The 26,593-nt window shown below is 45.1% G+C and overlaps 1 protein-coding gene across 1 annotated transcript; it reads right to left on the minus strand.

Moving 5' to 3' along the window:
* Window positions 1–5,628: 5,628 nt before the first annotated feature.
* Window positions 5,629–16,122, minus strand: LOC309703499 (serrate RNA effector molecule homolog). Its single transcript, XM_082528372.1, has 20 exons — window positions 16,024–16,122; window positions 13,934–14,056; window positions 13,357–13,467; window positions 13,126–13,269; window positions 12,979–13,039; window positions 12,596–12,893; window positions 12,292–12,521; window positions 10,467–10,586; window positions 10,254–10,386; window positions 10,038–10,165; window positions 9,179–9,240; window positions 8,493–8,571; window positions 8,256–8,420; window positions 7,947–8,117; window positions 7,716–7,869; window positions 7,300–7,412; window positions 6,466–6,697; window positions 6,280–6,381; window positions 6,045–6,159; window positions 5,629–5,961 (listed from the first exon to the last, which is right to left on the minus strand). The coding sequence occupies exons 2-20, from the start codon at window positions 14,050–14,052 to the stop codon at window positions 5,886–5,888; spliced, it is 2,613 nt and encodes an 870-aa protein (XP_082384498.1). The 5' UTR covers window positions 14,053–14,056; window positions 16,024–16,122; the 3' UTR covers window positions 5,629–5,885.
* Window positions 16,123–26,593: the final 10,471 nt, after the last annotated feature.

The raw sequence follows: 26,593 nt of genomic DNA on the forward strand, positions 1-26,593 counted from the left end.
TCTGCCATTCCTTTTTTTCCTTTTTGCCTGTCCCGTTTGGATCTTGAGCCATCAGAATTGTTGTCTGACGGCCAAGAAAGATGCCAAGTGGATTTACTTTACCAAGTGGATCATCATGGTCCATATTGGTCCATTTGACAGACTGGCGACCTGTCCAGGGTGTACCTCGCCTTTCGCCCTATGACAGCTGGGATAGGCTCCAGCGCCCCCCGCGACCCTGAAAAGGATAAGCGGAAGCGAATGGATGGATGGATGACCTTTATTATAATTATGTATTTATTTTATTTTCGTTTTTTTTAAAGACGAGACAGACATGACTGGGGGATAGGACAGGGAGAAAGGATGAAAGACAGAGAGGGAGAGAAGGAAAGATAGAGGGGAGAAGAGATGGTGAGAAACGGGGGAAGAAAAAAAAGAAAGACAAACAAAACACCTGGATCACCTGTATGGAGATAAAAAACCAGAAGAGAAAACAAACAACAGCCACCGATTGTGCAGGTTCCCCCACTTAAAATGATGACAGAGGTCAGTAATTTGCACCAGAGGTACACTTCAACTGTGAGAGACAGAATGTGAAAAAAAAATCCATGAATCCACATGGTAGGATTCGTAAAGAATTTATTCGTAAATCAGGGTGGAAAATAAGTATTTGGTCACCTCAAACATGGAAAATCTCTGGCTCTCACAGACCTGTAACGTCTTCTGTAAGAAGCTTTTCTGTCCCCCACTCGTTACCTGTATGAATGGCACCTGTTTGAACTCATCATCTGTATAAAAGACACCTGTCCACAGCCTCAAACAGTCAGACTCCAAACTCCGCCATGGCCAAGACCAAAGAGCTTTCGAAGGACACCAGGAAAAGTATTGTAGACCTGCACCAGACTGGGAAGAGTGAATCTACAATAGGCAAGCAGCTTGGTGTGAAAAAATCAACTGTGGGAGCAATCATCAGAAAATGGAAGACATACAAGACCACTGATAATCTCCCTCGATCTGGGGCTCCACGCAAGATCTCATCCCGTGGGGTCAAAATGATCATGAGAACGGTGAGCAAAGATCCCAGAACCACACGGGGGGAGCTGGTGAATGACCTGCAGAGAGCTGGGACCAAAGTAACAAAGGTCACCATCAGTAACACACTACAACGGCAGGGAATCAAATCCCGCAGTGCCAGACGTGTTCCGCTGCTGAAGCCAGTGCATGTCCAGGCCCGTCTGAAGTTTGCCAGAGAGCACATGGATGATACAGCAGAGGATTGGGAGAATGTCATGTGGTCAGATGAAACCAAAGTAGAACTTTTTGGTATAAACTCAACTCGTCGTGTTTGGAGGACGAAGAATACTGAGTTGGCCACAGCCCTGTCATCCAGGGCATGAAGCAGGAATGGAGGAGATCAAGGCTCCAGGCATCCAGAGGCCCCCAGAACACAAGAGACCAAGGAAGACCAACAGAGGGGCAGCCGCGCCACTGTCCCAGAAAGAGCTGAGGAGAGTCCCAGATGAGGGGTCACTCAGCAGCCGCGGAGCAGAAGCCAGGGGGAGTTGCAGTGACGCGCCCGGGAGCTCCGCCGGCAAACAGCTCTGCCAGAATGACCGAGCCCCAGGCTCCAGGCCACGATAAGCAGCCACCAAGGAGTGAGCCGGTGTGTACCTGGACGCCCACCCCCAGACACAAAGAACCACCAACGCACCGACACCTGAGGGAGTCCGCCACTGGCAGGGAAGTGGTGGTGGGGGGAGATAGGCCTCCAAACCTTGGAGGGCCTGAGGTGTCCCCAGAGAGGTGGCGTCTGATACCCAACCTGACATATAGACACAGACATACAGGCACACACAGATACAAACATCCATTCCCACCCTCATGCTCTCATATGCAATTACTCCACACTCAACCAACGTGGAGACAGACATAGAGACGCTGTACGCACAATCACACTCCCCAAGCGTACTCTACGAACCGGGTCTAGGTACCGTTGCCCCTGGAGGGGGGAACTGCACCCAGACCCAGGTGGTGTTACCCTTTTCCCTGCGGTGGGGGGAGGCAGACCGCCCCGACTCCACAGCAGCAGGGAGGCCCCACATTCGAGACCCCAGTCGGATGGCCAACTCCTCCTCCCGCCCCCCCACTCCAAAAGGCCGCAGAGAATGGGGGTGTGAGAAGACTCCAAACCTCCCTCCACCCGCTCATTGTAGTGTTGATGCATGTGTGTTCTAAGGTGCATTTAAAACCCAGGAGGGCATGGAGCTACCTGCCAGAGAGCAGCAGGTAAGCGCATAGTCCCTCCTGCTAGCCCTCAATGTCTACGTGTATTTAAAATTGAGAGGTGGGCAACGACACCAGGGGTGAGGTGTACACCCTGATGGTCTTCTGGATGCCGTGTAGCGTGCCCACCCCCAAGATCCTATATGTATGTGTAATGAGAGTGTGAGTAATGTGAATGTCTAAGTTGTGGGATAAAATTGAGGCAGAGGCAGCCAGAAGGGGACAGAGGGGGGGTAGCCTCCCCTGCACCCCGGTGACACACCTTTACCCCAAGGCCTTGCATGTGTGGGTGATTGTGGTGGAACGGGAAGAGGGAGGCAGCGGGAGATTGGGAGGGAAGGAAGGGAGGGGCAAGTGACCCCTCCCTGGGGCCAGCTCCCCCGCTGACCCCAGTAGGCACCCCCATACTCTGCAACCCGCCAGGGAAAGGGGGCCCAGGCCCATCCGGACCGGGGCCCAGTGCAGCAGCGTCGCCCGGCCCCACAGAGCCCGGGACAGCCCACCTGACCCCACCACAGAGAAAACTGCACCCACCCCGCCATCCACTCATCTTCCAGACTACATAAGACAATAGACGCCCAGGCTGAGATCTTCCTTCACCTCTCCTGTATCTCCCCCTCCTGCAGAGAGTTCCTGAAGAGCGGAAAGCTCCTGCAAGATGTAACAGCCTCCCTGTAACCCCGGCAGCACACCAACCAGTACCCAAGCCCCCAAGACCCAGCCAGGGCCCCAACCCAGAGACGGAGTGCCCAAGAACCTCATGCCCATCCCGAACCCACCCAGGGGCAGCTAGGCTACCAGGTCAGTAACCCACGTCCATCAGCACAGACTCTCCCCTAGCCCCGCTGCACGCAGCCGCGAGGAGACCGTCACCTAAGAGCCAACAGAGCCCCTTATTGGACATGACCGCTACCCTGGGTTGAGCCTTCCAAGGAAGATGCTCCTGGGGAATCCCCCGATGCCCTAAGCCTGTCCCTCTCTGCCATTCTACCACTCCAGCAGACCATAGCATAGAAAATAGCAGACACCACCACAGTGTCGTAAAATGTCCTTCGGAGAGTCCTGTTCACCCCGAAAGATCTCAGCCGTCGTAGCAGGTGGAGACAGCTTAGACCCTTTTTTCAGAATGCATTTGTGTTTGTGGACCAGTCCAGTTTGTTATAGAGGTGAACATCCAGGTATTTGTTGTACTCCACTGTTTCAATGTCCAAACCCTGGATGTTCACTGGTGTGATAGTACTAATAAACCTGAGATAGTAATTTCTGTAGGATGAGTCATTTTACTCTCTGTGACAGTGCGTAGCCCACCGCAACAAGCGGCTGTGCCTCCACTAAAGGAAAATCAACCCCTTTTAAAAGCATGATTAAAATATAACAAACAATTAAGAGTAAAAAAAAAAAAAAAGACCATAAAACAAGGAACAATGCCAGTCCATAAATGATTGAAAAGCAACAACAAGGCTACAACAAGATAGTGCAGTGTGTAGGCCTGTAACACAAGAGGGAAAATAGTCATCCAGCGTCCACCCTACTATACACCAAATTGTAGATAATACATGAGGATCCTACTTACCACCCCCTAACAGATATACATAGTAAGCGATTGCCAGGGGAAATGAATTCAGTCTGCAATACTTAACAGCCTGTGATCTTTGCCACCTTGAACAGGGATGAGTGAAAGAGTGGACCACAGCTGTTCCTTATTTTATCATCATGTCAATAAAGCACAAGGTTCAGTTAGCTTTGCACAAAAATAGAAACGTCCTCTAAAGAGCTACTTTTTGAGTACATTTCAGAGCTGTACTTTTGTACTTTTACTTGAGTAAAGAAGTTGAACCAGTACTACAACTTTTACTAGAGTATTTTTTAACAGTGTTTTTTTTTTTTTTTACCTTAATTCAAGTACAGAACATCTATTCTTTTGCCAACTGCAGTTTAACTAATAGATTAAATAGATCATTCATTTGCTCTAAATTCGAGATGCAGTTTATTTTGTGTTTTGTACATTTTGTTTCTGAATAATGTGAAAATTCTTAATTTTGTGTCACACCACTGGCAGGAGGTAGCTGCAGAGAACCAGTGTTTTTGCAGTAACTACAGAGGGTGACTTTTTTCATGTTTTGGATGTTTTCCTTATTAAGAAGCTGAAAGCCCAAAGTGGGCATGACTGGGAACCCTGGTGATGGGACCTTCTGTGTGCGGTGGTTATCCACGTACGCCTGGTTTGACTGCACCTTAGTGAAAGTGTGTAGAGGTGAGACGCTCTGAACCACGTGTGTCTGAAGTATAACGGACCTGGGTGCCTCCTTGGTAATCATTGTAGTTTTGAACTAGATATGGGTGAAATTCCCAGGATGGCAATGTCGGGTTTTCCTTGTAAAGCTTTTGAGCTTGCAGTCACCACACCACCATCCTAGTATGTGTGCATCGTGCTTTTTTCCCCCTCACCATCGCCACTCATGCACAGTAGCATGTTAAAAATAATTATGGGAATCATAAGAGGACAGGTGATTACTTTTTGATCTAGACTTATTTAAGTGAGAAGAGTCTGAGCCCAAAGCCTGACTCACTGCCATTATTTCACCGTGGACTTTTGGAGATAAGCATCAACTCTCCCCTGAACATTTTTACACTTGGAAAACAAAAACTGTCACATCTGTAGACCAATCGCTTTAAATATTCATGAATTTAAAAGTAGGCGGTTTAAATTTTAAATTTTTCCGTTTCCAGCCTGTCACAGAAGCCTGTTCGTGTTTGTAGAGCTGTGTACACACATTTGACTTTGTAAACCACTTTGATCTACACAAGATTACACTGTGACTGTATTGTTTAATCAATAATACTGAGTTTGTTTACTGGACCGTTTATGCCTCAGTTATACCAAAATAATTAAGCATTCAACTTATCACAACTGTATAATAAATAAACTACATACTAGAATATCACAACCAGTGACTGTAGAAAACATTGATCACAGCAGATTAGCACCACTTCGTTTTAGCTCTCAATTAACGCCTCACCTCTCCATTTCATACAGGGTGCTCTGAGCACATAATCTATATGTTGTGCTTATGCAACTGCACTAGTGGAGTGTGCGCTGTTGGTCACCGTGTGTGGACATCATCCATGTATTGCACCTTGTCCAGTGACCTAGGACATAACACAAGAGCACACAGGCACTTCAAAGGGTTTGAAACGTAACATCGCAACAGAGAGAAACTTCACGAATTCTCACTTATTAAGTTTGTGTGTTTACATCTTCACTTTTAAGCCACTGAAGCTACATCAGCCTGTCTGCTGTGGAAACATCCAAATAAGATTTCAAAGGGTGCAGCTCCTCTCACAGCAGCACACGAGCCTTCATCAGTCCTTCAGTACTGGTCTTTATTGGAAAAGTGGCACGCATCATCATCATCATCATCACTAATGACTGACAGCAACACTGGTCCTGCTGACACACACCCACGCACACACACACGCACACACACAGCTCTACAGTTTCTGTCCTATGTAGGAAAAAAGATAATGGTATGAGGAAGAGGAACGGCATCATGGGAAACGTAGGAATAAAAAAGTGTTTTATTTAAAAAAAAAAAAAAAAACAGTCTTGGGGCTTCTGGTGCTTAAAAGAAGTCGAGGTCGTCCGGAGCGTCGAGGTCTCTGTACTCGATGATGGAGCGAGGGTCGCCTCGCATGCCCCTGCAAACAAACACACACACAGTGAGATAACTGATGTGATTCATACACTCCACTGTGTTGTCGTCACAGCGCATGTTCTTTACCTGCTGTTTCGCTGTTTCCCAGAAAACCCCCCGCCGCCTCCTAAATGACCTCTGAAGTTGTCATAGTTACCCCGCCCAGCTCCAAACTGGTTTGGTGGATGGTGGAGTGCACCGCCTAAAACACCCACACACACATACACCTTAAAAGACTGCATCACTGCACTGAAAAAGCAAAGCTGAATTTTTTCATTTTAAATACTTAATTAAATTCTATTATGTTTGTGTTTATATACACCTGGGAAACCGGGCATGGGTGGTCTGACTCCAGGCGGATATCCCAGAAGGCTCTGCTGCTGCGGCGACTGTCCGGGAAATCCTGGTAAACCCGGAGGAGCGGCTAAAGGCGGAGAGAAGGAAACGCATCAGAAAAGAAAAAACAGTAACGTGAATAGAAGGCAAAACAGAGTCCCAGGGGCACAACCTGGTGAAGGCGGTGGGAGGGGCTTGTTCTCAGGCAGGGCAGGTCTTTTAGCGTCCAACAAGAAGTTGTTGAAGAACTCAACCTCCTGCCGGACACCGGTGACCTTCTCGCCGTGCTTGTTGAGAATGTGTTTGCGCACAAACTCGGGAGCCTTGAACTTCTTCCCGCTCAGAGGACACAGCCACTTGTCTTTGCTGAGCTCCTGAGTGTTGGAGGACAGGAACTTCTCCACCTGCACAGGTGAGACACACAGAGGAGGGAGGAGAGCTCGTCATTGGGACAACTGTTTACACTCACATGTACACACTGTGTTTATGGTGGTTTCTATGAAAAGGTCGTACGCTGTTAAAAGGTCATTCCTTCTATAGCTGCAAATCTCTATTGTTTCTTTTAATTTCTGAAATGCCAAATGAATTATGAATACAATCCTGAATTAACGACACTTAAAGTGGAGATATACACACCGACAATACAATGTTTAATTTTATTTTGACAGCAAAAAAATAAATAATAATAATAATAAAAAGGTAACATTGCATGTGTTTTTCTTGTTTTAATGAGTAATTATGAGAATTTACTTCCTTCTTCCAAAACATTTTCTTGTAGTTGATGAGGAATAATTAAGAAAACAAAATTAGAACTTGTAAAATCAAAGACAAGACTTGATCTGAATCGTTTTGTGATAAGCTGCAGCTCAGGAGGTCGTCTAATAATCTCAAAGTCAGTAGTTGGATAATATGAAGGGCTTTTATTGTGAAAGGAACAGGAAGTAGCACTTTTTTCTTTTTCTTTTGCACATGTGGGACACATCTGTTGGCGGGCGGTGTGTCGTACCTCTTGTTCCGGGTCTTTCTTCCCCAGCCTGGTCGCTTCTTCCTCACTCAGAGTCTCAGAGGGCGAGAGCAGCGGAGCCAGGCGCTCCTCGCACATCCGCTGGTGTTCACTCACTGTCCAATCAGAGCACAGCAACACTAATGTCAACTTTGCAGCCGTGTATTCGGAGCTGTAGTTCGAAGTGTTTTGAGATTAAATAAACTAAAAACACGTTGTGATGTGTTCGAGTTACAGATCATCATACCGCGAAATTTTCCATAAAGGTTCCAAGGCTGCTGTGACAAACCAGGTAAGTGTGTCTTATTCACAGGTGAGAAGGACTTTGTGTCCTGCGTCTCTGGTTTCTAGGAAACCACGTCCTGTTTTCCTAGAAATATACCATGAACGGCTGATCTGCAGTGTATGCGCGTGCGTACCCTCAGTTGCGGTGATCTTGCCCACAGGCAGGGGTCCTCGAACGTGGATCAGCCCGCAGCGGTGTGGCATCTCATCCTCGGCGGGATACTCACAGAAATTATAATAATCAACAGAGTGAACCAGACGCAGGTAGAGCAGCAGGCGGTCCAGCACCTGTACACACACACGCACGTGTAAATACACGCTTACATGAAGCAGGCAGCGCCTGATCTACATGAAGCTCCTCCCACCTTCAGTAGCTTATCATCTGTCTCCAAGGTGACGTCAGAGGAGGCAGGGTCCTTGGCATCACCGGCGTCATCGGTGTTGCACCCAGAGGCGCCGATGAGCTCCTCCTCCTCTGCGCTGACTTCCTCTATCAGGTAATCTGTGATGTTCTTCAGGATGGGGTTGGTCTCCATCTGCACACACACACAGAGGAATGATGTCAGTCGTGAGGGGGTTATGGGTAACGCAGTGACAATCAGCCCAGGTAGTGTTTGACTGACTGGTGCTTCTGACTCTGAACCCTTGAGCCTGAGCACATTTAAAGACCGCACCTGTCCGGTCCACAGCTCCCCTCTCTGGTCCAGGCTGTGGACGAGTCGGGCCGACAGTCGGATGTCGTTCCTCACCACCGGTTTGTGGTGCGTCAGACCGTTGACGCTGCGAACCCGCCGGCACAGATCTCTGTTCACCACCGGAGCGAGTTCACAGTCTCTGAGCTGCAGACAGCATAGAGGAGGTTATAATCACCCATGACACACCAGTGTGTGTGTGTGTGTGTGTGTGTGTACCCGGATGTTCTGCAGGTTCCAGCACGTCTCCTTGATGTTCACGCTGCGGTCAAAGGTCACCCAGCAGCGCCTGAAGAACCTGAAGCACAAATATTTACTGAAGCTCAGTTTAAAGAGCAACGCTTCCAAATCCATGCTTTTAAAACCGCTCGATAACAAAAAGAAGCGTGGTGCGGGGCAGTTCTTAGATAAAGCGCCTTAAACACGTGAATACGTCTCGATCCATAGGCAACGCAGTGTTGAGTGGTGAAACTGTATTGTTGTTCATATTCATGCTAGAAAATGCTAATTTTACTGGAGAAATAATTAAAATTGGTGCTTTCAGGACAAAACTTGATGTGATTCCTGAACTATAGTAACAGTGTCGTCCTGCTTAGAGAAGAATATCGTTTTTCTTTGGAGGACGCCGCTAAAGACCTGACTTCCTGTATAAATGCAAACGGCAAGTGAAATGACGCTTTCTAGGAACGTTTTACTGAAGGACAACAGATTATAAACTTGCATGTTTCATGCATTGATAAGAATACACGGTGTTTGATGTCCTATCTTATATACATATATATATATGTCTGGTTTATTTATAAACAACTAAACAATCTGCTACACTTTACATATCAGTCCTTTAATGGCAGATGAAGCTGGGAGGAGCTGATGCAGGTGTCGCGACTGCACTTTTTTGTTCTCACCTCCTCTCGGGCTGAGGGTCCGACAGCGCCACCCGCAGGAAGCCTGAGTATCTGTGACACAGCTGCAAACACATGAAGGAGGTTAGCAGAGAGCCAGGTGATGTGCACAGGTGTGTTCTAACTTGAACCTCCTAAGACCCGAACTCTTCCATGACATGCATTTTTAATTCCTCTTTGATATCTGGGCACATTGGGACCTGATGAATGTAAAAACAAAGAATTACCAGATTTTCTTTTTACCTGATTTTTGTTTCTAAGAACAATAAGAGCCACGTATGAGGATATACGTTTAAAATTTCAATAGAACAGTTGCAGTATAAAGTCCTCGTAAGTGGATATCAGGCCCTTGTAGAGCAAAATTGAGTATTTTAGTCTAAATAACCCAAAATGTGATGTTCACATATGTGTAAGTCAAAATCACAGCTTTCAGCTTCAACACCACAAACAAAGAAAGTTTCTGAGCTAAAAAAAATGTTCTGGGTAAAAATGATATTTTACTTCGAACTATTTATAAGTTAAATAATAAATAAACCAGTTCATGGTGCAGTATTTCATAGTTCTGCACAGTTTTGTTTTAAATGGTCAGATTTCTCCCAGGGAGCATGAACACATAGCAGAGCTGGTTCATTAAAAACAGCCTAATTTTTCTTGCTGAATTCCGACTATAATTAAAAACCTTCCTCCTTTGTTGGTTTGTCATTATTTACTTGTCCAAACTTATTTTAATAACGTCCTACTCTCTGGAGGGAGGAGCCTAAACAGTGCCAACCTATAGGTTTGAAAAATGAGCTGCAGTTCCTCAAATGTTAGTCTGAGTTTAGCAACAACTGCTTCACCCTGTAAAGGCATGTTTTCTTACAGCTGTGATCTCATCCTTGGACACCTCTGGCGGGATGCTCCTGATGAATAGGGAGGTGGTGAGGTGGAGGGGGCGGGGCTTGGGTGGAGCCTCCTTCTCCCTCTCTTTCCCTCGCTCTTTACGACGCTCTGAAACAAACCAGCAAAACACTTCAGACTGAAGTCTGAGAAGTGTTTCAACATTTCAGAGTTCAAAAAAAGAGTTTAAAATAAATACCATCCTCTCCGTCATCCTCCTCTTCCTCCTTCTCCTCGTCCTCATCCTTCTCTCCATCAGAGTGGGAGGAGTCAGAGTCGGAGGCACTGCCCTCGCCGCTGTCAGCAGAGAGGCTGCGTTTCCTCTTCCTGCCCTGAGAGAAAGAGGAGGGATTAACAATGCGATGTAACATTAAGGAACATCAGCATCAGCGACAAAAGACAAACGACTCACTTTCTTGGTCTTCTTGTCTTCTTCCTCATCTTCTTCTTCTTTCTTCTCCTCTTCCTCCTCCTCCTCCTCCTCGTCGTCGTCCTTCTCCTTCTTCCCGTTACGCTTGGCGTCGGCTGAGTCCTGAAAGAGGAAAGAAAATAGGATGGTTAAGGTCAGTCTGAACGCCGTTGTGTGTCAGGATGTGATTATTTAACGTAACACTGAACAGACTGTCACTCAACCCGTGACCTGTTTCTTCTCTACAGTAGTTAATAATTCAATAATTCAAAGTCATGTGACCCAGACAGGAAGAGACTGGGTCCAGTTCAGTAAACTGAGGATCAATGTTCCCTCTAATTTTTCACGTGTCTGAGCGAACACACAAACTCCCTGAGCGTCCCTTGGACCACTGTGAGCAACAGCAGACGTGTGCACTGTGGTCACGCCAGCATCGAATCCATCCAAGTTACATGGTTTATTAAAGTAATCTAATTACAACATTTACATTTATGATAGACTACTTTTAATTAACTGCTTTAGCCCACTTACAATGAAAATTTAAAAAGATCTTGTTCATGACCTGTAGCATGTTAACACTATTGGAAGTAAAAATAACTTGAACTCCAATTTTGAAAACACAACTTTTACAGCTCTGACTTGTATCATGAGTCTGAGTCTGGGAGAGAGTCCTGTAACTCTGTCTGCAAAATACAGTAAATAAAGACCAATGTTGAGCAATTAATTATATAGTTACTTCTTCAAAAAAGTAGCTGAGTTTGGCAAATAACAACAATAACAATAAGTTTTTTGCAGCTGTTTACCTAAAAAAGCAGCCAAGGCGTTTTTTAAATAAACATTTCAAACTATTTACAGAACAATCAGCTGTTCTGCATCAAATCTGATGCCACACAAATTATTTGTGCCGCTCCAAAAAATAATTTCTGTCCACTATGAGATGAAGGAGAACAACAGCCTGATACCTGCAGGCCTGACAACAGGAGCTGTATCACTGCTGTAACACCTGTAACATTCAGCAGTCGCCTCATTGTTCTGACACACACAACAAAACTATTGACTACACTACACACTAACTACACACTAACTACACAAGATTTGCGCTAAACGTCTCAAATCTCTCACATCTCAAAACACCGCCGTCACTCCTAAAACTTCCCCCCGTTTCTTAACAACTAGATGCCACGTTGCCATATCAATTTTTGATTGGTCGACATGGTACATTTTTCCACCAATAGGAAAGGGTGGGTTTTGTTTTTGTTTTTGCTCACACGCTTTCCAGCGTTTTCCTTATAAAACGCTGTTTTTACCGTTTCTTCCAGCAGTAAATATAAACAACGACAGTATTCAGGAAGAAAACCAAACATTGCAGATATTTTATCATAACTCTGGTTTTACGTGGCCGATCAACACAATTTAAAAACTGGTATAAAGTCCAAACTGTTTCCGTCTATTGTTCGTCTGTCCTGCTCACATCTCCAATGGTTGTTCACGTTGTCATTATCGTGGCTTCACTCCACATCAGCCGCTTTGCTAAAACACCAGTGTCGGCACATAAGGACGCTGTCATAACCTGTCGACCACGTTGATTAGCTGCGTATATACGAATGTAAATCGCATTATTGGCTGGACTATGGGATAAGGTGGCATCGTTCTAATCCCATACAGGAGCAGCCAGTCACTCACTGACTAACACTGCAAAACAGAATTGTTAACGTTTTAATTTTAATTTCAATTCAGGTTAGATTTTTTTTGTGCGCAGAGACCGTGCCAGCAGTGCGCACGCGCGCAGCTTAGAGGGAACAATGCTGAGGATATTCGAAGACGTCACCTTCTCTGTGTCTTTGTTATCGCCCGCGTCACCGCTCGCCGTCTCCTTCGTCTGAGTTACAGTCGCCTCTGAGCTGGTCTGACCACCCACGCTTCCTCCGCTGGGATCTGCCTGACTCTTCTCGCCTACACCTCCTCCTCCGCTCGCATCTCCACCGGCTCCTGCTGCATTCACCTGAACCTCGAGGACCTGCAGGTCAAAATCGGTTCCTCCCTCCATCTTTATCACAGCTGCACAGAGACACACAGGTTAAAGACTTTATTACACACAAACCCCGTTTCACTTCACTTCCTGTCCAGTTTACCTGCATCGAGGAGTTTAATGATGGCAGGGGCGTGGTCCATGTCGAGCGATACGTTGTCCAGCCAGTTGTTGTCCATGAGGAAGAGGAAGACGCCGAGTCGGGTTTTGAGGGCGGCCAGAGACTCTGCCTTCCTCGTGGCGATGTCATCGGGGTGGTACTTGGAGCGGAACCACTCCTGCTCTTTGTGCTGGAGGAAGAAGTCCTGCAGCTGCTGCCGCCTGAAGTCCAGCTTGTACTGGTTGTAGCGCTTCACGGACTCCGTCTCGTCCACGCTGTCCTCCATGTTCAACAGGAACTCCTGCAAACGCATCACAGACGTGATGTCATAACCTCGCCAAACAGACGCTTTGATGCCTCCTTATTTTTTTAAATCAGAGACCCACCTTAAAGCTCCTCATGGTAGGAGGACCGGGAGGAGGGAGGTCTGGATCCACCATCCCCAACCTGAGACACAAAACTCAGGTAATAAATAATCCAGGTGAAAACTGTTGGAGCCACTAGGGGGCAGAAATGATTCTGACTGAGCTCACCTGCCCTGCAGAGGGTGGCCTCCATGATGTGGGTGAAGGTGAGGAAAATCTGGGTGCCAGCCCTGAGGCCCCGCCCCTGGAAATGGAGCCCCGCCGCCTCCGTATGGCAGGTCGTAGCGGTACGGCTCCCCCCTGTGGTCGTCCCTGAGGGTGAAACGAGAATTATTAACCACAGCAGGAACACGGAGCAGAACCTGAAGTCTGCAGCTGCTTCTCTCACACAGGCCTCACCATTCTCTCCTCATGCGTTTGTGCTGAGGGCTGATGTGTCTGGGCGGAGAAAACCTCTCTCTGCGGCCGCGGTCATAGTCCCGCCTCCGCTCGCGGCCACGGTCCCAGTCCCTGAAACAAACAGAGAGCTGACATCACACAGTGGACAAACCTGTCGGGATGAAGTCGGCGACTTTCTTCAGCCATAATAAATCCTGACGACTCAGTTTCCAATAACATGTCTCATTCATACGCTGATGTTAGGACAGATGTTTACAGCTGGATAACAAACTGTATGAACTCTGAAACAAATGTGTCAGATGTGATTAGGGATAAGTACGGCGTGCATAAAGAATACAGCTGTGTGGGAAACTTTTCAATGTTAAACAAAGGACCACATCACTGCACTATTACATCTAGGCCACTAGATGGCAGCAGCTGCCTCTCTGTGACAGCAGCTCTGCAGCAGTTTGATGCAGTAAATGAGCCTCTGTAGGTTTAGGCTGAACTCTGACTGTCAGATGCGTCGGCTCGTCAGATCTTTCTCTCCGGATTAAAAACGAATAACTTAACGATCGGAATGGTCACCAGCTCCCACCTGTCGGGCCAGTCGTCTCTCCTCCTCTCCTCGCGCTCTCGTGACCTTTCCATGTCGCTGCGTTCCCGCCTGAACTTGTCCCGCCTCCTCCGATCCAAATCGTCATCGCTGTCTCCCATCGGTCTAAAGGAGCAAACAGATATTGACATCAGGGATTCTTTCTGCATCATTCAGCAACTTTAAATCACCAAGTATGAAGGTGTTTAAATAAATAATTGTTCAAACTGTCAAAATAAACCTTAAATAAATTCAGAGAAATATGAGAGTTTAGTTAATTAATGCACATTAAGAGGCTCTGTGAGGCTGAAGGTGGCGACTGAAAAACCTGTAAATTCAATAAATTTACACCAACGCAGGACCAAGAGAAGCACAAATCTCCCACACTAGATTGACTCCCATCACCTCCTGCCTGCAGGTTTAACGCTCTAAGCGCCTAAACCCACACTGACTCCTTAAGGTGTGTGAAATCCTCTCAGGGGTGTAGCCTAATACCTTCTGCTGCAGGTAATAAACGCACTTAATGTCCTAAACCATCGCCACTCAGAGGAACTGTGTTTTATTTTTCACATCAGGAATGAAGATTTTTGATCTACTTTAATGTCATCTGCTGTGACGGTTCCTGACTGTGTTTATCAGCGAGGAAAGTCTGTCCAGAAGCCGGAAATTAGGGGAAAAATAACTATAGGTGATGGGAAGTGGGCGGGACCCATGGTAAACTTTCAGGTGAGTGAGTGAAAAGTGAGCTCTACCAATAACGGTAAAGAATCCAGCTGATTGTCATGTAACATAGTAGTGAGTGTAATTATAACCACGTTATATGTCAATCAACAGCTCTTCACTCGGATTGGTGGTCACTTCAGTCTCTCACAGCTATTCCTTTAAAGTCGAATGAGGTTGTTGAATGTCACTTTGTGTTTCCAATATTTGCATTAATTTTCCTTCACACCAGATGTGAACGCTGCATTGAAGCAGAAAATATTTTGATTCTATTTTGCTTAATTGTATTTAATGATCCAGTTTAGTCTCTTGACTTTGGCCACCACTCATCGACTCTGTATTAGACCCTCAACCATATTCTGAATCTCCAGCAAAGCACTGGACAGACTCCATCATATCCAGAACTCCGCTGTCATAAGAAGACAAGACGCTTCACCCGTTGCCTGCTGGTGGTGGTCAGAGGGCCCGGTGGCGCCAGTGTTTGGCAGCCTCGCCTCTGTCAATGTGCCCCAGGGCGGCTGTGGCTACAATGTAGCTTACCATGAATGGGTGTACACTAGATGTGTAAAGCGCTTTGGGGTCCTTAGGGACTAAATAAAGCGCTATACAAATACAGGCCATTTTCCATTTATAAATATTAATTCAAACTCCGCTTCTGCGCTGATATGTTTACTTCACTCACTGACGTGCTTTTCATGCAATTCACGTTGTGTAGAATTCTAAGAGGTTCAATGTTTAATGTTCTTACTTTAGCTTCAGGTTTTACAAATTTTCCTGAGACGTGCAGGAGATCTTGAATGAGAAACCACAGAGCCTGACCGGTCTGTTGCTCTCACAGAAAGACTGAGATAGGAAAATCAACATTACTGAGGAAATAAACATCCTTAGCTGAAACGCCCCTCTGCTTAACAATCATTCTTATGCCGTCTTCCACTTCTGCTAATATAAAAGCACATAAGCAGCAGTGTGTATCAGCTTAAACATCGCTGCTCTTTCACAGTTTATCTTGAAATATTTATTATAAACTCTGTTTGTTTATGTGACTCCTCACTGATACATTGGCTGCTAATTAGCCTGCTAGCTCCTGTCCTTGAGTTCTTTAAAAGCTTTTAATTTAAGGACAGGCTCGTCGCAAACTCCCGGCAGCCCCAGATCGTTAGGAGACGCAAATATTAAGGGTTTAAAAGTTTTCACTAAGACAAATCAAACGCTACCATTAGCAGCATATAGCATTTCATAGCTAACGAAGCTAACAGCTGCTAATTAGCTCGTTAGCACGGAGCCAGATGAACCTGTTCACAGAGATGTATCCCTCCGCTTCGGCCCCGCTACTTTATCTGTGCGTATTTTTGAGTTTAAGGTGTTTTTCTTACCTGAGATTTGTTGTTTTAAACTCAGAAACAAGCCCGTCACAGCTACCAGCAGCCGCACAGTTATCCCGCCGCCAGCTCCAAGAGCACAATGATCCAACGACAATTCCGCTTCCTGTCACTACCGCTCGTCTGTCCAATGACAATGCGCCGCCTCGAGGTCAGACTGGGTAAATACACACACTCGTTGAAATAAAGGGGTCGTGGCGTTTTATCTTCACTTCTAGGAAGCTGAGAACTCTTCTTTGTTTTCCGCGAGAATTGTATTTGGCCAGCTGTGCCATTGAACTTCAGTTAAAATTTTAACAGCACAAAATTTAAAGTTTTTTAAATACTCCAACATTATGACATTTTCTGCTTTCCTGCAACATGTCACCCCTTTCTATCCAAATCTCCAAGAACCTCACTGAGATCAACTGAGTTTAAGAGATAATAAATATGAGAAAACATTTTCACCTCTTCTAATTCGTGAATGACGATCAGGTTAGGGTTGATTGTTTTACTTAGCAGAGTTTGTCAATTCCTCTCTATTGTCCCATCACAGCATGTTTTTTTTTTTTAATTTCAAAATTAAAACAACAATCCTAATAATAATTAAAGCTGCAAGCAGCGTTATGAGGGCCCTCGCACCCCCGGCACGTCGAGCCACTGCCAACACCTCAAACCGGCACGTCCGATGTGATGTCACATTGATGGATTTCATGCTTTTAATCACCAGCTAACATTTCATCTTATTCAACCAGGATTATAGTCATGCCACTAGGTGGCGCTCTAACCATTATTGACAAATAGCATAACAAACATTTCCAAGCTCGAGTCTCATCACACCTGCGACCTTTGGGAGAGATTGGACATTGTGTTTTTTAGTGACAGCAGATTACTGCTTTTTGCGAGTGATTGAAACTCTACGTGCCGCCATGACCACCCCGTTTCCCTGAACGGAAAAAGCTTCGCAATTTAACATCACAAAGGTCTTTAGATTCTACACACTGAAGAATGCTTCAATATGATGAAATCCCTTGGAGGAGTTCGTCAAAGTATGAGGCCTGAAAAGGGGGGAAAATGTCATCAAAATTACACATTAATTTTAAAATGGCTGACTTCCTGTTGGATTTGGGATATTGCTCCAAGAGACTTTTTTGTACATCTTGATATCTTACACAAGCTTACCAAGTGTCAGACTCATAGATGAAACACAGAGCAGGGGCTGATGTTTTGAAATATTGTAGGGGGCGCTGTGGAGCCATTTCGCGCTATTCAATGAAAATGATCACATGCCAACAAAGCGTTCATCCATTTGGAGGTGTGTGCCAAATTTCAAGCCTCTATAAACTTTCCAAGCCCCTCAAAAGCCACTTCATCTTTCATGGTGAACCGCGTTACCACCAGGGTGCGCCGTTCAGTTTAAAGTCACAATTTTTGCACTGAAGCATCACGAGGGACTGATGTTGATATTCACCGCTTTTGAGGTGGCCACGATGAACCTGTGAAAATCAGTACAACAAAATTAAAGCCATGACATTTCCTGTTGCCACTAGGTGGCGCTGTCCGTATTTCCGACAATGGGCACATCAATCTGTTCAGGGCGGGTCTGACATCATGCCTGTAAAGTCTGGTACTGATCAGACTGGATTTCATTGAGTTATACTAATTTGTTTCTTCATGGCGTGACATCAAAGTTCGCCATGCTGCTGGGGTCACACCCTTTCGTGAAAACTCACAGTTTTCACTGTAACCCAAGACCAACTCCTTAAGGCTTTCCTGGAGAAATTTGAGGCTGCAGATGTCACCCATCACAATACTGTACCCCAAAGTGTAAAACATGACATTTCCTGTTCCCACTAGGTGGCGCTGTACCTGGTGTCAAATATGGCAGTTGAAATATGTTCAGGGGTGGAGCCTTATCATATGTGTTCACTTTGGTCAAGGTCAGAAAATGTATGACAAAATGAGAGGCAATAAGATTTTCATGGCGAGTCATCGAAATTCGCCATGGCGCCACGGCCTCATAGTATTGTGAAAACTCAAAAGCTCCGCAATTTAACATGGCACAAGGGTGTAGTTGGCACTGACCAAATATGAAGGTTATGAAATCAAACCCCAAGGAGGAGTTCGCAAAAGTTCGAGGCATGGAAATGGCAAAATTAGAGCCAAAATGTCACCTTCTCTTCCAAATGGCGGACTTCCTGTTGGGTTTGCGTCAATGGGCCTACAGACTTTTTTGTTCGTCTTGGCATGATACATATGTGTGCCAAATTTCATACATGTAGCTCAAACGATGTGGTCGTAGGGCTGCATTTAACAAGGCATAGGTGGCGCTCTAGAGCAATTTCCCAGTGCTCATATGTAAAACCATTAAAATACAAAATTTTTCACCAGACCTGGCATGTGTGCAAAATTTCATGAGTTTTTGAGCATGTTTAGGCCCTCAAAAAGGCCCTTGTTTCGCCTGAATAATAATAATAATAATAATAATAATAATAATTAAAGCTGCAAGCAGCGTTATGAGGGCCCTCGCACCCCCGGCACGTCGAGCCACTGCCAACACCTCAAACCGGCACGTCCGATGTGATGTCACATTGATGGATTTCATGCTTTTAATCACCAGCTAACATTTCATCTTATTCAACCAGGATTATAGTCATGCCACTAGGTGGCGCTCTAACCATTATTGACAAATAGCATAACAAACATTTCCAAGCTCGAGTCTCATCACACCTGCGACCTTTGGGAGAGATTGGACATTGTGTTTTTTAGTGACAGCAGATTACTGCTTTTTGCGAGTGATTGAAACTCTACGTGCCGCCATGACCACCCCGTTTCCCTGAACGGAAAAAGCTTCGCAATTTAACATCACAAAGGTCTTTAGATTCTACACACTGAAGAATGCTTCAATATGATGAAATCCCTTGGAGGAGTTCGTCAAAGTATGAGGCCTGAAAAGGGGGGAAAATGTCATCAAAATTACACATTAATTTTAAAATGGCTGACTTCCTGTTGGATTTGGGATATTGCTCCAAGAGACTTTTTTGTACACCTTGATATCTTACACAAGCTTACCAAGTGTCAGACTCATAGATGAAACACAGAGCAGGGGCTGATGTTTTGAAATATTGTAGGGGGCGTTGTGGAGCCATTTTGCGCTATTCAAGGAAAATGGTTACATAACAACAAAGCCTTCGTCACATTGGAGGTGTGTGCCAAATTTCAAGCCTCTATACACTTTCCAAGCCCCTCAAAAGCCACTTCATCTTTCATGTTGAACAGCGTTGCCACCAGGGTGCGCCGTTCAGTTTAAACTCACAATGTTTGCACTGAAGCATCACGAGGGACTGATGTTGATATTCACCGCTTTTGAGGTGGCCAAGATGAACCTGTGAAAATCAGTACAACAAAATTAAAGCCATGACATTTCCTGTTGCCACTAGGTGGCGCTGTCCGTATTTCCGACAATGGGCACATCAATCTGTTCAGGGCGGGTCTGACATCATGCCTGTAAAGTCTGGTACTGATCAGACTGGATTTCATTGAGTTATACTAATTTGTTTCTTCATGGCGTGACATCAAAGTTCGCCATGCTGCTGGGGTCACACCCTTTTGCGAAAAGTCACAGTTTTCACTGTAACCCAAGACCAACTCCTTAAGGCTTTTCTGGAGAAATTTGAGGCTGCAGATGTCACCCATCACTATACTGTACCCCAAAGTGTAAAACATGACATTTCCTGTTCCCACTAGGTGGCGCTGTCCTTGATGTCAAATATGGCAGTTGAAATATGTTCAGGGGTGGAGCCTTATCATATGTGTGCTCTTTGGTCCAGATCAGAACATGTATGACAGAATGAGAGGCAATAAGATTTTCATGGCGAGTCATCGAAATTCGCCATGGCGCCACGGCCTCATAGTATTGTGAAAACTCAAAAGCTCCGCAATTTAACATGGCACAAGGGTGTAGTTGACACTGTCCAAATTTGAAGGTTATGAAATGAAACCCCAAGGAGGAGTTCGCAAAAGTTCGAGGCATGGAAATGGCAAAATTAGAGCCAAAATGTCACCTTCTCTTCCAAATGGCGGACTTCCTGTTGGGTTTGCGTCAATGGGCCCACAGACTTTTTTGTTCGTCTTGGCATGATACACATGTGTGCCAAATTTCATACATGTAGCTCAAACGATGTGGTCGTAGGGCTGCATTTAACAAGGCATAGGTGGCGCTCTAGAGCCATTTCCCAGTGCTCATATGTAAAACCATTAAAATACAAAATTTTTCACCAGACCTGGCATGTGTGCAAAATTTCATGAGTTTTTGAGCATGTTTAGGCCCTCAAAAAGGCCCTTGTTTCGCCTGAATAATAATAATAATAATAATTAAAGCTGCAAGCAGCGTTATGAGGGCCCTCGCACCCCCGGCGCGTCGAGCCACGCCCAACACCTAAAACCAGCACCTCCGATCTGATGTCACATTGATGGAATTCATGCATTTAACCACCAGCTAACATTTCAACTCATTCATTCATGATTAGTTAGTCGTTCCACTAGGTGGCGCTCTAACCATTATGTACAAATGGCATAACAAACACTTCCAAGCTCGAGTCTCATCACACCTGAGACGTTTGGGAGAGATTGGACATTGTGTTTTTGAGTGACAGCAGATTACTGCTTTTTGGCGAGTGATTCAAACTCTAAGTGCCGCCATAACCACCCCGTTTCCCTGGACGTAAAAAGCTTCGCAATTTAACAACACAAAGGTCTTTGGATTCCACACACTGAAGAATGCTTCAATATGATGAAATCCCTTGGAGGAGTTCGTCAAAGTATGAGGCCTGAAAAGAGGGGAAAATGTTGCCAAAATTGCACATTAATTTTAAAATGGCTGACTTCCTGTTGGATTTGGGATATTGCTCCAAGAGACTTTTTTGTACATCTTGATATTTTACACAAGCTTACCAAGTGTCAGACTCATAGATGAAACACAGAGCAGGGGCTGATGTTTTGAAATATTGTAGGGGGCGCTGTGGAGCCATTTTGCGCTATTCAAGGAAAATGGTTACATAACAACAATGCCTTCATCCATTTGGAGGTGTGTGCCAAATTTCAAGCCTCTATAAACTTTCCAAGCCCCTCAAAAGCCACTTCATCTTTCATGATGAACCGCGTTGCCACCAGGGTGCGCCGTTCATTTTAAAGTCACAATTTTTGCACTGAAGCATCACGAGGGACTGATGGTGATATTCACCGCTTTTGAGGTGGCCACGATCAACCTGTGAAAATCAGTACAACAAAGTTAAAGCCATGACATTTCCTGTTGCCACTAGGTGGCGCTGTCCATATTTCCGACAATGGGCACATCAATCTGTTCAGGGCGGGTCTGACATCATGCCTGTAAAGTCTGGTACTGATCAGACTGGATTTCATTGAGTTATACTAATTTGTTTCTTCATGGCGTGACATCAAAGTTCGCCATGCTGCTGGGGTCACACCCTTTCGTGAAAAGTCACAGTCTTCACTGTAACCCAAGACCAACTCCTTAAGGCTTTCCTGGAGAAATTTGAGGCTGCAGATGTCACCCATCACAATACTGTACCCCAAAGTGTAAAACATGACATTTCCTGTTCCCACTAGGTGGCGCTGTACCTGGTGTCAAATATGGCAGTTGAAATATGTTCAGGGGTGGAGCCTTATCATATGTGTTCACTTTGGTCAAGGTCAGAAAATGTATGACAAAATGAGAGGCAATAAGATTTTCATGGCGAGTCATCGAAATTCGCCATGGCGCCACGGCGTCACCGTATTGTGAAAACTCAAAAGCTCCGCAATTTAACATGGCACAAGGGTGTAGTTGACACTGTCCAAATTTGAAGGTTATGAAATGAAACCCCAAGGAGGAGTTCGCAAAAGTTCGAGGCATGGAAATGGCAAAATTTGAGCCAAAATGTCACCTTCTCTTCCAAATGGCGGACTTCCTGTTGGGTTTGCGTCAATGGGCCCACAGACTTTTTTGTTCGTCTTGGCATGATACATATGTGTGCCAAATTTCATACATGTAGCTCAAACGATGTGGTCGTAGGGCTGCATTTAACAAGGCATAGGTGGCGCTCTAGAGCCATTTCCCAGTGCTCATATGTAAAACCATTAAAATACAAAATTTTTCACCAGACCTGGCATGTGTGCAAAATTTCATGAGTTTTTGAGCATGTTTAGGCCCTCAAAAAGGCCCTTGTTTCGCCTGAATAATAATAATAATAATAATAATAATAATAATTAAAGCTGCAAGCAGCGTTATGAGGGCCCTTGCACCCCCGGCACGTCGAGCCACTGCCAACACCTCAAACCGGCACGTCCGATGTGATGTCACATTGATGGATTTCATGCTTTTAATCACCAGCTAACATTTCATCTTATTCAACCAGGATTATAGTCATGCCACTAGGTGGCGCTCTAACCATTATTGACAAATAGCATAACAAACATTTCCAAGCTCGAGTCTCATCACACCTGCGACCTTTGGGAGAGATTGGACATTGTGTTTTTTAGTGACAGCAGATTACTGCTTTTTGCGAGTGATTGAAACTCTACGTGCCGCCATGACCACCCCGTTTCCCTGAACGGAAAAAGCTTCGCAATTTAACATCACAAAGGTCTTTAGATTCTACACACTGAAGAATGCTTCAATATGATGAAATCCCTTGGAGGAGTTCGTCAAAGTATGAGGCCTGAAAAGGGGGGAAAATGTCATCAAAATTACACATTAATTTTAAAATGGCTGACTTCCTGTTGGATTTGGGATATTGCTCCAAGAGACTTTTTTGTACATCTTGATATCTTACACAAGCTTACCAAGTGTCAGACTCATAGATGAAACACAGAGCAGGGGCTGATGTTTTGAAATATTGTAGGGGGCGCTGTGGAGCCATTTTGCGCTATTCAAGGAAAATGGTTACATAACAACAATGCCTTCATCCATTTGGAGGTGTGTGCCAAATTTCAAGCCTCTATAAACTTTCCAAGCCCCTCAAAAGCCACTTCATCTTTCATGATGAACCGCGTTGCCACCAGGGTGCGCCGTTCAGTTTAAAGTCACAATTTTTGCACTGAAGCATCACGAGGGACTGATGGTGATATTCACCGCTTTTGAGGTGGCCACGATCAACCTGTGAAAATCAGTACAACAAAGTTAAAGCCATGACATTTCCTGTTGCCACTAGGTGGCGCTGTCCGTAGTTCCGACAATGGGCACATCAATCTGTTCAGGGCGGGTCTGACATCATGCCTGTAAAGTCTGGTACTGATCAGACTGGATTTCATTGAGTTATACTAATTTGTTTCTTCATGGCGTGACATCAAAGTTCGCCATGCTGCTGGGGTCACACCCTTTCGTGAAAAGTCACAGTTTTCACTGTAACCCAAGACCAACTCCTTAAGGCTTTCCTGGAGAAATTTGAGGCTGCAGATGTCACCCATCACAATACTGTACCCCAAAGTGTAAAACATGACATTTCCTGTTCCCACTAGGTGGCGCTGTCCCTGGTGTCAAATATGGCAGTTGAAATATGTTCAGGGGTGGAGCCTTATCATATGTGTTCACTTTGGTCAAGGTCAGAAAATGTATGACAAAATGAGAGGCAATAAGATTTTCATGGCGAGTCATCGAAATTCGCCATGGCGCCACGGCCTCATAGTATTGTGAAAACTCAAAAGCTCCGCAATTTAACATGGCACAAGGGTGTAGTTGACACTGTCCAAATTTGAAGGTTATGAAATGAAACCCCAAGGAGGAGTTCGCAAAAGTTCGAGGCATGGAAATGGCAAAATTAGAGCCAAAATGTCACCTTCTCTTCCAAATGGCGGACTTCCTGTTGGGTTTGCGTCAATGGGCCCACAGACTTTTTTGTTCGTCTTGGCATGATACACATGTGTGCCAAATTTCATACATGTAGCTCAAACGATGTGGTCGTAGGGCTGCATTTAACAAGGCATAGGTGGCACTGTAGAGCCATTTCCCAGTGCTCATATGTAAAACCATTAAAATACAAAATTTTTCACCAGACCTGGCATGTGTGCAAAATTTCATGAGTTTTTGAGCATGTTTAGGCCCTCAAAAAGGCCCTTGTTTTGCCTGAATAATAATAATAATAATAATAATAATAATAATAAGAAACGGAGCAGATACAATAGGGCCTTCGCACTCTCGGTGCTCGGGCCCTAATAAGAAACGGAGCAGATACAATAGGGCCTTCGCACTCTCAGTGCTCGGGCCCTAATTAAAGCTGCAAGCAGCGTTATGAGGGCCCTCGCACCCCATCGCGTCGAGCCACGCCCAACACCTACAACCAGCACCTCCGATCTGATGTCACATTGATGGAATTCATGCATTTAACCACCAGCTAACATTTCATCTCATTCAATCATCATTATAGTCGTCCCACTAGGTGGCGCTCTAACCATTACTGACAAATGGCATAACAAACATTTCCGAGCTCGAGTCTCGTCACGCCTGCTACCTTTGGGAGACCTTTGGGAGAGTTTGGACATTTTGATTTTGAGTGACAGCAGATTACTGCTTTTTGGCGAATGATTGAAACTCCACGTGCCGCCATGACAACCCCGTTTCCCTGAACGTAAAAAGCTTCGCAATTTAACATCACAAAGGTCTTTAGATTCCACACACTGGAGATTGGTTCAATCTGATGAAATCCCTTGGAGGAGTTCGTCAAAGAACGGTGCCTGGAAAGAGGGGAAAATGTTGCCAAAATTGCACATTAATTTTAAAATGGCTGACTTCCTTTTGGATTTTGGATATTGCTCCAAGAGACTTTTTTGTACATCTTGATATCTCCTATAAGCTTACCAGGTTTCAGACTCATACATAAAACACAGAGCTGGGGCTGTGGTTTTGAAATTTTGTAGGGGGCGCTGTGGAGCCATTTCGCGCTATTCAATGAAAATGATCACATGACAACAAAGCCTTCATCCATTTGGAGGGGTGTGCTTAATTTAAAGCCTCTATATACTTTCCAAGCCCCTCAAAAGCCACTTCATCTTTCATGGTGGACGGCGTTGCCACCAGGGTGCGCCGTTCAGTTTAAAGTCACAATTTTTGCACTGAAGCATCACGAGGGACTGATGTTGATATTCACCGCTTTTGAGGTGGCCACGATGAACCTGTGAAAATCAGTACAACAAAATTAAAGCCATGACATTTCCTGTTGCCACTAGGTGGCGCTGTACGTATTCCCGACAATGGGCACAACAATCTGTTCAGGGTGGGTCTGACATCATGCCTGTAAAGTCTGGTACTGAACAGACTGGATTTCATTGAGTTATACTAATTTGTTTCTTCATGGCGTGACATCAAAGTTCGCCATGCTGCTGGGGTCACACCCTTTTGCGAAAAGTCACAGTTTTCACTGTAACCCAAGACCAACTCCTTAAGGCTTTCCTGGAGAAATTTGAGGCTGCAGGTGTCACCCATCACAATACTGTACCCCAAAGTGTAAAACATGACATTTCCTGTTCCCACTAGGTGGCGCTGTCCTTGATGTTAAATATGGCAGTTGAAATATGTTCAGGGGTGGAGCCTTATCATATGTGTGCTCTTTGGTCCAGATCGGAACATGTATGACAGAATGAGAGGCAATAAGATTTTCATGGCGAGTCATCAAAATTCGCCATGGCGCCACGGCCTCATAGTATTGTGAAAACTCAAAAGCTCCGCAATTTAACATGGCACAAGGGTGTAGTTGACACTGTCCAAATTTGAAGTATATAGGACCAAATCCCAAGGAGGAGTTCGTTAAAGTACAAGGCATGGAAACGGTAAAATCAGAGCCAAAATGTCACCTTCAATCCAAAATGGCGGACTTCCTGTTGGGTTTAAGACATTGCCATAATAGACTTTTTTGTTCGACTCTGAACGTTATAACGGTGTACCGACTTTCAAACTTGTAGGCCATACCCATACCGGGGGCTCGCGTTTTTCAATTTTCTAGGTGGCGCTACTGAGCTAATTTTCCCTGGCCATGTCTGAGAACATTAAAATACGTAAATTTTCACCAGACCGGACGCGTGTGCAAAATTTCATGAGTTTTCGAGCATGTTTAGGCCCTCAAACGGCCAATTCATTTGCCGAAATAATAATAATAATAATAATAATAATAATAATAATAAACAGAGCAATTACAATAGGGCCTTCGCACTGTCAGTGCTCGGGCCCTAATAATAATAAACAGAGCAATTACAATAGGGCCTTCGCACTGTCAGTGCTCGGGCCCTAATAAACAGAGCAATTACAATAGGGCCTTCGCACTGTCAGTGCTCGGGCCCTAATAATAAACAGAGCAATTACAATAGGGCCTTCGCACTCTCAGTGCTCGGGCCCTAATTAAAGCTGCAAGCAGCGTTATGAGGGCCCTCGCACCCCCGGCGCGTCGAGCCACGCCCAACACCTAAAACCAGCACGTCCGATCGATGTCACATTGATGGAATTCATGCATTTAACCACCAGCTAACATTTCAACTCATTCATTCATGATTAGCTAGTCGTTCCACTAGGTGGCACTCTAACCATTATGTACAAATG

Source organism: Aulonocara stuartgranti (genome assembly GCF_965226115.1).
Source record: "Aulonocara stuartgranti genome assembly, chromosome: 3".
Taxonomy (NCBI): domain Eukaryota; kingdom Metazoa; phylum Chordata; class Actinopteri; order Cichliformes; family Cichlidae; genus Aulonocara; species Aulonocara stuartgranti.